The following is a 12,916-nucleotide window of genomic DNA, read 5'->3' on the forward strand; positions in this document are numbered from 1 at the left end:
ATGAGCTATTTTGTTGATTATTATAATAACTCAAAAAAAATCATCAAATTACTAGTCTCCAAACTTTTTCTGTGTATTTACTCGCCATTCACTCAAAATAGCAAGCAAGCGATATTAGCACATACAAAAAAAAATTTCACGAATTTATTGAATTAAAAAAACTGCTTTGTAGTTATCAAAAAAAAAAATTCATATCCAAATAACGATGGGTGTTGAAGTACAAACAATTTCACCAGGAAATGGTTCGACATTTCCAAAAACTGGCCAAACCGTTGTTGTTCATTATACCGGTATGCATTGATCAAACAAGATCCTATCATTGAATTTTCTAAAAATTTGTTTTAAATTCAAGGAACATTGGATGATGGCAACAAATTTGATTCGTCTAGGGACCGCGGTCGTCCATTTAAATTCCGTATTGGCCGTGGTGAAGTGATTAAAGGCTGGGATGTTGGTGTCGCTCAGGTTAGTCGAGTTTAATTTAGATTTTTTTTCACTAACTAAAATAATCATCCCAATATACTAAGATGAGCGTCGGTCAGAGAGCTAAATTGATCTGTTCACCTGATTTTGCATACGGCAACCGTGGCCATCCTGGAATCATCCCACCAAATGCAACACTCACTTTTGATGTCGAATTATTGGCATTAGAATGAAAAAATAATCGAGGAAAAAAAACACACAAAATGCAGCACTACATGAAAAAAAATCTCGATCGATTTTACATTCTAATATACATCATCCTAAGAATAATCTATCAATAAAAATTATCTTATAAAATGACCTCGATGAATTCTAAAAAATAAACACAGATTACAGAAAAGTCAGTTCCAAATCTTTTTTTAACTTATCAAACACTCACACACATACACACACACACACACATGAAAAATTTCAATATAATCAGTGTGTTTAGTGTTAAACAACAAAAACAACACAACACTAAAATAAAAATAAATATGATATATTGATAGGATCAAAAATAAATTCAATTCGAATGGAAACATTTTTCCAAGATGAGTCATATTCGAATAAATGGTTCATTATTTTAATTAATGAGTGTCTTGTACCGGGTTCCTTTTTTCCTATCTCAATACGATTGTGTAAGCCAATGAAAACGGCTACCAAATTCATTACAATTAGTCGACATTAGTTGACCAAATGATGGTTTTAAATTATTCATATTATTATGATTTGTATCGCATGGCAAACAAATTGATGTTGAATGTTTCAAACGATTTGCGTTAATTTGCTTGATTAGTTGATATACTTCATCTTCTGTACGACAATTATGAAAAGATGTTGGATGCATCGATACGCCAATGATCGTACGGAAAACTTGACGCCGTAGACGATAAAATATGACAATGATATCGTCGTTTTTCAGATGGTTCACCATGTTTTTCATTCCCTATAAATTCCGAACCAATCGGTTAATGTTAATTTTATGGCTGAATCCTATTTAAACTTACCAGAGCAAACGTAGAATCACTTCGAAACATATGTTCACCATCCAATACGACAATCTTTTTATGTCTACCCCGATGTTGAACTTTATTCAGACCTTGAAATATTTTGATTTGCATGTATTCAATTGATGAAAAAAAAATACTTCGATCCGGTTTTACATATAAAAATGGATAATTATGAGGTGATTCTTTCGTTATGGTGAATACATGAGGTCGTGCCATATGATATAATAAGACCATTATCGAGAAACCAATACCGATCAATATGCCGAATTCAAGCCCGATAAACAGGGAAGAAGCTAACGTTACTGCATACGGAAGTAAATCGATTGGACTTGTTCGCCATATTAGCAAACAATCTTTAGGATGAGCCATAAAAATGACTGATGTTATGATGATCGTAGCCAAAACGGTTTCCGGTAAATTTTCAAAATATTCCGATAGTGTTGATAATGCAAGCAAAACTAATGATCCGGTAATTATATTGCCGGCAGGTGTTCGTGCTCCACTATTGTGTTGTACGGCTGAACGCGAAAAACTTCCCGTAGCTGGGAAGGCACCAAAAAATGAGCCCAAAATATTACTTAAACCAACTGCAATCATTTCCTGTGTTGCATCCATTCGCGAATGTCCCGATTTGAAAGCATTTGCTACGGCTACTGATTCCATAAGGCCAACCAATGATAGAACGAATATGCCGGTTCCAATATCTTCATAAACTTCCTGTAGGGTTGGGTATATGATTCTTTTATTAGTAAAAATGATAGCATTTAAAAAAAACTTACACTAAATGGTTTGATCACATTTGTACCATTTGTGGCTGTCACTGAGAATTGTGGCCATTGAAATGAAGGCAATCCTGGTGTGATTTGGCGTGTCAATGTGAAAATATTTCCAGTAATCGTTCCATCTTTGTCGACGTTTTGGCCATAATAGATAGCTATCAACGAACCGAACAATAAAGCCATGGCATTACGACCGATAATCAATAATTGAAATATTGAATTCAATATTTGCGAAATCGGTATAGTCCCCCAGTTCATCTCAGGAAAACGATAATCTTTAAATAGTTGGAATGGTAACAAAAATAACAAACATAATGTTCCGAGAACAGCATCACAGTAATTGGTATCGCCAAGCGATGCAAAAAATTTTGTAATAATTCCCGGTAGACGACTAGCTGTATAATGAAGGCCAAAAAAACCTTTCAATTGTGATGCTGCTATCGACATGGATGCGGCTAATGAAAATGCCGTAATTACTGGAAACGATATGAAATCGACAATAAAACCAAGATTAAGCATTCCGGCCAACAATTGAATACAACCCGCAAAAAATGCCAGCAAAATAGAATATTGTGGGCCACCGATCAAGACATAAGGCAAAACGATCATGGATAAAATCGAGGTCGGCCCAACAGCCATATCTTTACAGCTGCCCAGCAAAGAATATACGAAACAACCCATGAACGATGTGTATAATCCATATTGTGGTGGTAAACCGGCCAAACTTGATAATGCCAAACCTTGTGGTACTATAGTGAATGCGACAGATATGCCAGAAATGATATCGCCCTTTAGATCTTCGATTGAATATGCGGGTACCCAACGTAGTGGCGGTAACAAACGATATAATTTACGTTTGGTAAAATAACGATTTTTAATCCATGAACAACATTCTGCTAATGTTGGATCATCCGGTTCAACATATAACGACATATCTGAAAAAAATTTCAAATTTTATATTTTGTTTTGTTACCCATGGTTTAAGTGTCAAACCTGTAATGGCATTTCTTGCCTCATCAATTGGTTCATTACTGTCATCATCATCGTTGGTAAATAAGCTGGAATTTTCTGAATCATATGTTTTGGAATTGGAGAAACGATTACCACACAAATATTCATATGAATCTCGTCGTCGTTTTTTTTGATGAGATTTTTTATTCGTAAACATTTTTCAATAAGATTAACTCATTCAAACGATCCGAACAACCATTCATCAATGGAAAATCGTGATCAAAGAATGATTTCTACATTCGGCAAGCAACACCATTGGATAAGTAGACAATAAATGAATAATAAAAAAGTGTCTTAGATGTGTTTGATTGTCGTCGAATGATAAAGAAATGTGTATCATTCAAATTTCTTGATCATTGAATGATCGAGAAAAATTATCAATCAATAATCAATAAATTAATCAAATAACGTGCCATATATACTTATCTAATCAAATAAACAAACTTACATATACACGCATGTTATAATGGGCAGCAACGATTTTATCATCCACACATTCATTATTGTTGTGTGTGTGTGGGAGAGTTTGAACTTTACCATACTCATCACTTTCATCATATAGAAATTAAAACTATCATTTGATTTGTTTTTATTTATCATTATACTCTAATTTTTTTCTAATATGATTTTAATCCCTCTATTAATCAATCTGTGGTTTTTCCACTCAATGTAGCCTTTTTCATATGATTATTAATATGTAATCCAAAATGTATGATTTTAGTAACGGAAGTTTTCTTATTGTTTACTTAAAAAGTTTATTTTGGATAGAATCAAATAATTTTTTGACATCAACAAATAAATATGTGCATATATTTATCAAAGAAATGTCTTGTTGACCTTGTTGAGCTCATTTATGTATGATTGATTCTACTGGTGTGATTATTGCCGTTTCACGTTCAAATGACAGTAGCCGTATACGTTGATTGCTGCCATCGACAAATGCAACAGTGGATCGAGAGGACTTTGGTTTTGAACAAGAGAATATACTTATACATCGATTCGAATAGTGTAGGTCAAAGCCATCATCATTGGACGTTTGCAATGAATGTGAACGTATTAGATATTGAAAATTATATGAACGCATAAAATTCTGAAATGCTTGATGATCGTATGAACATGAATTAACAAAATCAGAATGTTCTGAGGCTGTAAATCCGGTAACACCGATCACTAGATTAGCTCCCAATTTTTTGTGCGCCATTTTTTTCGAACTTTTCGAATCCAATGATGAACGTTTCATGCTTTTTGAATTTCCTGACGATTCTTTCGTTGTAACCATAGAACACAAACATTCATCCATACCAAGTGGTGTGTTGACCAATAATTCATAAGCGATCGGTGCTTCTTTCAGTACAGAAAATACATCATGACCAAGCTGATTAATCTTGTCCAATTTATTCCATTTCGGTATACCCGAATGACAACAGAATATATTTTCATCAATAATCACTGCAAATGGAAGTCTGGCAAATATTTCCGTTATAACGGCAAAAATTTTCTGTCCAAAATCGGGTCCGTATTTATGTAAACATTCGCTGAGTAAAATTCTTCGACTTTTTGATTTGATTTCATTTGTACCTCGTAATAAAAATACTTTGTTTGGTAACAGTAGTTTGAGTGAAAACAAATAGGTGATCATTTCGACACCGTAAGATCCAATTCCACTGTAATTACCAAGAAAGACTAGATTATATGGTGTGACAGGAAATCCTTGAAAATAGGTCTTTTCCAATGTAAATAAATCAATCAAGTTTCCTTGCATATCGCCAACGACGATTGCCGGTGAATTAATTTTTATTAATTTATCTTCAGAGATCAAAAGTCCTTTCAACTCTTCACAAAGAATATTAACATAACGTGAAAAAATCTTCCAATCTTCACGTACAGCCATCAATCCGATCAATTGTTGATTGCCTTCAATTTTAGTTTTATTATAAAAATCTTTTATCAAATCGATGAATATGTTCGGAACTGAACTATTGTTGAATGTATAATCCATCGAATATTTGTGCTGATTCATTTCGTTATCCAATGCTGGCTCGATCCATTCTATGCACAAAAAATGGTTATTATTGAATCATTTTACAGAATGTACTTACGTTCAGAGATTAGAGTTGGTGCGACACATCGTCCAACAGTATCGAATGTTACACAATGTAAACAATACTCGTAATGTTGATCACGACATTTAATACATGTCCCTTTTTTTGATCGCCGATTGGCGACAAGAAATCCTTCGGCCGAAGATGAGGATCCACTTTTCTCTGTGGTTTTTGTCTGCATTAACCTCGATATTTGGGGAAGGATTGGTTTCGGTGAACGGCAAAGATTTTCGGTGTTCTTGAATGAATTATTTAATACAGCTTTGATTAGATTATCTTTAGCGATTCGTTCATCTTTCATCCCGACACATCGAATTGCTTTTTCGATTTCAGTTTTCAAATTTTCTTCATTTAGACTTGTATTGCTTGAATATTTATGAATATCGGTGACCATGACAATGAATTCTTCAAGTTTCAGGAATCCATTATTTGAAGTATCATAATATTTGAATAGAAAATTCAAACGGCCTTCAGTGAAATGTTTGGTTGTCGGTTCCATGGCAATGATGCCAAGAAGAACTTCATGAAAATGTAGAAAATCATTATCATACAAGCTGCAGGCACGAAATAGAAATGCCATCCTTGAATCATTACGATCGAAACCATACTTAATTAGATAATGTTTGAAGGATTCGAATGACATATAAAACGATGGATAACAGTGTTCAACAAAGTTTTCATAAATTTCAGCTATATGTTCTGGTTTTATGTGTGATGCTTTGAGCAGTTTTTTCTCTACTGAATTTTCTTTAGTAAAATAATGATAAAATGAATTTTCCAGACTGAATTCGGTAATTAATTTACGCCGTTCATTTATACCGATGACAATACGTGTAAAATTTTTCAATTCTGGTCCCCATATTTTATCGATACGATCAGCAAGAATATCGCTTGCACGAAGCCAATTGATTCGCATCGAACGCTGACAACATTGAAACGTACTATGAGGTGATTTTTTCAATGTAACCAACATGGCCAAACGTGTGATAAATTTTTCTGGTGGTAATTGTATGCGCAATATGTTAAGGTAACTTATTGAATATACTGGAGCCTTTTTTGCCGATTCTTCGGCATCCGCTTCGGCATCTTTACGACCAATGATTAGATCAACACCCGATCGTGCAGCTTGCATCCATGTCTGGTGTTCATTTAGACATACGAATGGAAACCAAACACAACGTGCTCGTTCCACATTAGTTACAGCGATTCGATCATGTTCTGGACAGTAGATTAGATAGACGATCGAATCAAAGATTCGAATGTTTGGATCAACGCTTAGACCTTCTGGTGTTAAATTCGGTGGTAGATTTTCACGATGATGAGCTACTTCTGATTGATTTTCAATAGGAAGACCGGCACCAATACCGGCACTTGAAATGCTACCCGTCGATGTACTTCGGGTAGCTGTATATGTTCGTTTTGTTGTTTCATTCATTGCTAAACCATATAAGACGAGTTAACGTGAAATAAAAGAAATTAGTTTCGAGCATTTATTTCCGGAATTTTAAATTCAATTCCTTTAATTTCTTACAATTAAATTAAATTTTTAATAAAGTTCGAATTTTGAATTTTAATCATTTGATGGTGTCAAATTCGAACCACCACTTGTGGTGGCCGATGATGATAATTCCCCATTGGTGATCAAATGAGTATGAATACGTCGCAATGTTTCCAAATGTTCACGGCCATAGTAATGTTTGGTTATTATGTTTTCCAGATTTAATCGATGTCGGGCTGCTTTTGGATATTTTTTATGTTGCTAAAATTTTTGAATTAATTGTTTAATTTAAACAAAATAAATAAAATAAAAATTCTTTACCTTGATGAGAACATTTTTCATTTGAATAAACATTGATGCTTCTATTTTTAATTCAGTACATAATTTTGTTTCCATGTCAGAAAGTAAATGAGCTATGGATTCGGATTCATCAGCTTCTGTGGTTAAATTATCTGGATCGGGTTTCATTTTCTTTTTGGGTGAACTGGAAATTGGTAATTCTTCGCTTTCTGTTTCATTCTTCCAATGAGATGATTGCTGTTGGTTGAGAAATTTTAATGCCTCTTTCATAAATTCTTCGTCACCAGATTTTCGTATGAAATCTGCTGTTAAACGACTCAATGATTGTATTGATTCATGGTTAATTATTTGATTCAAACAGTCTCTATCGACTTGATTTTCATCTGCGAATATCAGATCCATTATATCTGTTTCATCCATATCGTCCAAATCTTCAACATCTATTGAATCAGTTTTAGTTGGTTTGGTCGACAATTTTGTCGAACTACTATTATCAGTGCTATTTGTTTCAACTTTTCGTTCATCACTGCTTTGTTCAACTTTTTCATTTATGGCTTTGTTGAACACTTGTATCATTTTGATTTTATCCTCACTTTTTAAATTATCAAGATTATTCGTTGATAATATTGAAAACAATATGACTTTTTTCAATAGTATTTTCAATACTTGCTCAATGGCTACATCTTGAAATAACGAATTTAGATCTTGTTTGCGTAGATATCGAACAAATGGCATAAACATTGGATATTTTTCCTGAAAATCTTTAAATATTTTACTATTTGAATCGCGTCGGGCTTGAAGTGAATCCTTGAAAAATTCACTTTTATGAACCTCCAAAAACAGTTTGATTAGTTCATTTACACGAATAATTAGCTTTTTACGAAAACGACTGATTAATCTTCGTTGATAAATGTCAATCTGAGCTAATTTAAATTTCTTTTCTATATCATCTTCACTTTCAGCACCAAGCGTCAAGTTTGATATTAATGTTTCGGCTTCGTTATCAAATTCTCTTTCGAAATCATCCCGTTTCGGTAGGTAACCAAGAGAATCTAATTCCGCTTGTGGAATGTCACGGAATAGATCAGAACAATTATCTTTGTTCGGTTGTAGTTTATCATGATGGCCTCGTATGGTGAATGGAAACCGTGATAACTGTCTTACGACAGAATCGGTAAACATCCATGTCCAACATAGACGCCCAATTAGTCCATCAATATAATGAATATTGTAATGGCGTTCAACTTCGCTCGGTGATATATTCGTTGAAAGAGTCGTATTGATATAATTGGCAACGTCTTTCCAATTGCCGTAACCAACACGAGTCAGTGCTTCAAATAGTGCTTTCTCATCCATCGCTCGCCATTCATATTCTTCTCGGCCGGTATCCATACGAGCAGGCAATTGTGTTTGTGTTTCTTTTATTACATGATTTTCTGTGAATTCTTGGCCTAATTCTTCATTCAAAAATTTTTCAAATTCCTGGTCATCTTTTTTAATGTTTTCAATTTCATTATCAATTGCTGATTCCGAATAGTCTGTTCCCATTGGTTCATCGATGTCACGTTTATTCGTTTTGAATATGGGAAACGTTCCCAGATCGATCATTTTCACTTCATGATCACGTTTATGTGGACCAATTTCCGTACCATATACATAGCACTAAATATTTTGTAGAATAGAAATGGAATAGATTCCCAAAATTTTTACATTCTCTATACAAAATACGTACCTGTAAACAAAGTGAAAAATCTTCACATTCAACACAAGAGAATAAAACATCACGGGCTTGATTCATGCAACTAGTGCAATGATGTTTGCAAATATCTTCTATCATTGTATAAGAATATTCATTTGTGAATATTTTGAAATTGATTCGAATCTAAATTCTTACCATTATCCATGTTATCATCATTTAAATTGAAAATTAAGAAAAAAAATCACTCAAATCGGATAATTTGACTCTTTGAACCTTACAAAACTAGCGTTACGCTTTAGGGAATTCTATTTTTTTCCAGTATAAATTCGCATATTATCAATTAAATTCGAACATTTCATCATCATCAACTATTTTAAAATCTGTTCAATTTTTTGAACCATGATGGAATTACGTTGTCGATTTGGCTATCCATTTATTCAATCGTTACCTATTGCTCAGATTGTACTGACTAATCAGAAAAAATCTTTTTGTGATTTTTGTTTCAAGAAGTAAGAAATTTTTTTTTCAAAATTAATCTTAAATGCTAAATGATCATATTTATAGGATTGAAGAAAGCCCACCTATAAAATGTCCACGGTGTAGTCATGGTTATTATTGTTCCAGAATATGTATAGAAAATGATTTATGTCAACATCAAATTGAATGTCAGTTTAATTTGTTTGAAAAGATTAGAAAATGTTTTTCGACATCGATCAAAATCCATACAAGTGATTCGTTAAGTCAGCCTGATCAATTTAATTTGGAGAATTTTTTCGATCAAAATGATATGATTGATATTACTTTGCTGTTTTTTCGGTTATTGAAGACTTTACGGCTGGATATTGATGACAATTCATTGTATTTCGATTATGGAAACCATAAAGGTCAATTCATTTGGAAAGATTTATCTGTGCCAATTAATTCCACATCATTTTCAAAGCGATTTTGTAAACCAGAGAATAATTTATCATATTACCTTTCACGATTTGATCATTTGGATGAGAATGAAATCCAAGAATTAGACGAATTAATTGGCTTGGATTTATCTGACAAAGAATTATTCAAATCATTATATATTGAAAATAATGTGAAAAGTTGCTTGAACGATGTTATCGGAATAATTGTCGATGAGGCTTCATCTGGTAGTTCAACTCAAAGCTTTGAAAATCAAAAATCCATCTATCATAATTGTGATGATAACTATGACGATATATTTTACTATAGTAACCATACAACTGATCAGATCAATAGGAATGAAGCAAATTCTTTTTTTAGTTTCGATTCATCTTTGCTAGATAAATGTGAACAAGAAGCTATTCAAGTATTGAAAACAAATTATCGTTTGCTTTTTCTGGAAAATCTTTTGAAACGATCAAGAACCCAAAATAATGAATTTGATTTCTATTACAGCACTTGGTTAGATTTGATCCTAAAATTACTATTAACTGATACAAGCCTGAATGAATATCTTGGCAAACCAGATTTATTGGACATAGAAAAAATTTTCTTTATCGCCATACGATATTCGATTGCAATAACTGATGAAATTCTAGCTATTCCTTTTGCTCGTGCTATTTATGTGCCATTGATTAAGATGAAACATTCATGTTTGCCAAATACATCTTTGATTTTCGATGGAAATCAACTTAAAGCATATTATTTACCTGAAAAAAAGGAAGACGTTTCAAAAGTCGAATTTAACTTGTCTTTAAATCAAATCAAAGTGGATTTCAATCACGAAATATCAACAAAAGAAAATTCATCCACTTTGTACATTTGGACTAGGCTGCGTTTGTTAAACTGTGAATGTCAACGTTGTTTGCAAACTAAAAAACAACTTGGTTCCAATGTCAATCAATGGGCTAATCCCTTTATTGATGATGAAGATGAAGATTTTATCAATCAAGAAAAACAAGGCGATCTTGCCACCGATGATAACGAGCTTAACTATGATTATGAAATGATTTTTGCCCGTAAAGATATGGAAGATTTACCTATTTCTGCTGAAGAAAATGTTGAGGACAAAAAGGGAGTGATGATCGATTATGATGATAGTATTATACAATTAAACCAAGTACTCAATGAGTATGGAAATCGGTTAGATTTGCATCATTCTACTCGAATACAAGAGATTCTCGGTGAAACAGTACAATCATTGCGGAAAATTTTTGGCCATTATCATGTGAAAATAACCATACTATTGTTGAAGATCATTTTCCATAATTTTGTAATTATCAAATCATGTCGCGATAAAGTTGAAATTTTTTTTCGGTTCCTTTATCTACATCATTATATCACCGAGCTAATAGATTCTGTAAGTAAAACAAAATCATAATTGATATTTTTGCCATTAATTCTGTTTTGCATAGCTTCGAATAACTCATGGTTTCGAGAATGGCTGGATTTCAAAAATGAATATTGTACATCAAACTTGTCATAATATAGTGATCGAAATATTCAATAAATATGCTACTGAAATAAACAGTTTACAACAAGAACTCGATAATAAATGTTTATATGGTTTCATCGATGCCCAATCGCTGAATAAGTGTGGCTGCCTTGTCATTTCGAGTGAAGATCTTGATGTGATTCGAACTCATATCGATAATAAAAATGAAATTAATCTTGGTTATTCTTATAACCCATATGGTAATTATGACGTTGAGCCAAAAATGGATCATGAAATCAATGAAACCGTTAATGAAACTATTACTGAAAAGGTTGACAAAATATTGGCCTGTTTTAATGAAATTCTCAATGTACAAAATAATCCTGAATAATTTTTTCATTTAATTCTTTTACTTTTACTATATGTTCATTAAGAACAAATCATCATTTCATAAAAGCTGTTATAATAAGTATTAAAATTTTCATATGATTGATACTAGTTAATGTGATCCATCTGCTTTTTAATTTATCAAAATAAATCTATTGAATGAAAAACAATCAAAAGAAAAAAAAATTACGATTCACTTGTCAAGCAAAAAGAAATTTAGCGTATAAAAGTTTGTGTTGGCGTATTTTTATTTTATGCCATTCAAAATCGATTTACTAGGTCAGTAAAACAAAATTGAAATTTATCTAAATATAATTTCTTCAATCTTCTTTCTTGATAATTTTTTTTTTTGCTTTCGCACCATTATTGGATTATTTTACACTTGACAAGAAAACCTAATAGATAGATAGATTTCATTAATGAAAGAAAAATTTTATATTGTCCGAATATTTGCGAAAATTGTTATAACACAGTATAGCTACTGTCAATTTGAAAATGATCATTTTTTAAATATGCATAATAATGGCCATAGATATAATGCACACTTTTATATTGATTATATTTCATCGACAAATTAATCCTGAGCCCAATAGACATTGAATCCATTCAATCGATTATTTCAAGAAGACTGTTCCACAACTCTAGTCGATACGATTGACATCCATGATAGTTACGAAATTCGTCAAATCAAAAAAAAAAAATCCATTGTCTATGCATGCACGTGTTTGATTCGTATTGGTTAATCTAATTTAATGTTTCTGTTGATGATTGCTATTCCTGGACTTTTTACATTCAAATGTTGTTTGATTCGATCATTATATTGTCAATAGTAAACAAACTTAGAAAACCTCATCAATCAAATTACAATTTTCTGCTAGTTTCTTTCTAAAAAAAATGATGATGACCTCTTGTTGTTTCAAAATTTCGATAAATATTAAAAAAAATTAAGTTAAACAACAAAAAGGTAATTTCCTTATCGTCATCAGCAAACGAAGGCCGGAAGGAAGCATAGTATCGCAAATAGAAAAAAAAAGAATAAATTTAATCGTTAAATATATAAAAAAAATTAGTTCGGTCATTGAAAGATGCTTCAACGTTCAAGGCCATTGAAAGAAGCCATATTGCCATCTTTCAATTGAAAAAAAAATTGAGGATGGCCGACTTTTCCATCATTCTCTTTCTTATAATAATCAAAATAATAATAATTTCATCAATTCGTCCTTCCGTTTCTTGACTAATCAGCCAATTGACTCAGCTAACTGAATAATCAACATCT

General features: G+C 32.3%; 4 protein-coding genes across 5 annotated transcripts in view; 2 read left to right on the plus strand and 2 right to left on the minus strand.

The window, feature by feature from the left end:
- The first annotated feature begins 20 nt into the window (after positions 1-20).
- Positions 21-12,916, plus strand: part of Fkbp12 (peptidyl-prolyl cis-trans isomerase Fkbp12) — an 83,863-nt gene continuing 70,967 nt past the window's right edge. Inside the window, exons 1-3 of one of the 2 annotated variants that reach the window (XM_047054043.2) lie at positions 21-290; positions 353-465; positions 528-1,052. In XM_047054043.2, coding sequence (XP_046909999.1) covers positions 206-290; positions 353-465; positions 528-656 — 327 coding nt within the window. In that variant the 5' untranslated portion in view covers positions 21-205 and the 3' untranslated portion in view covers positions 657-1,052. Of the gene's footprint in view, positions 291-352; positions 466-527; positions 1,053-12,916 lie in introns of those variants that run through there. The other variant, XM_075735776.1, reaches the window with a different exon arrangement.
- On the minus strand, positions 817-3,757 carry LOC124491403 (sodium-independent sulfate anion transporter). Its single transcript, XM_075735581.1, has 4 exons — positions 3,248-3,757; positions 2,255-3,189; positions 1,473-2,192; positions 817-1,411 (listed from the first exon to the last, which is right to left on the minus strand). Exons 1-4 carry the CDS (start codon positions 3,420-3,422, stop codon positions 1,091-1,093), a joined length of 2,151 nt encoding a protein of 716 aa, XP_075591696.1. The 5' UTR covers positions 3,423-3,757; the 3' UTR covers positions 817-1,090.
- On the minus strand, positions 3,996-9,168 carry LOC124491412 (uncharacterized). Its single transcript, XM_047054045.2, has 6 exons — positions 9,060-9,168; positions 8,898-8,995; positions 7,187-8,827; positions 6,973-7,126; positions 5,365-6,804; positions 3,996-5,314 (listed from the first exon to the last, which is right to left on the minus strand). Exons 1-6 carry the CDS (start codon positions 9,067-9,069, stop codon positions 4,113-4,115), a joined length of 4,545 nt encoding a protein of 1,514 aa, XP_046910001.1. The 5' UTR covers positions 9,070-9,168; the 3' UTR covers positions 3,996-4,112.
- Positions 9,155-11,754, plus strand: LOC124491402 (uncharacterized). Its single transcript, XM_047054034.2, has 3 exons — positions 9,155-9,373; positions 9,429-11,178; positions 11,234-11,754. The coding sequence occupies exons 1-3, from the start codon at positions 9,264-9,266 to the stop codon at positions 11,642-11,644; spliced, it is 2,271 nt and encodes a 756-aa protein (XP_046909990.2). The 5' UTR covers positions 9,155-9,263; the 3' UTR covers positions 11,645-11,754.

Source organism: Dermatophagoides farinae, chromosome 1 (assembly GCF_024713945.1).
Source record: "Dermatophagoides farinae isolate YC_2012a chromosome 1, ASM2471394v1, whole genome shotgun sequence".
NCBI classification, from domain to species: Eukaryota; Metazoa; Arthropoda; class Arachnida; order Sarcoptiformes; family Pyroglyphidae; genus Dermatophagoides; species Dermatophagoides farinae.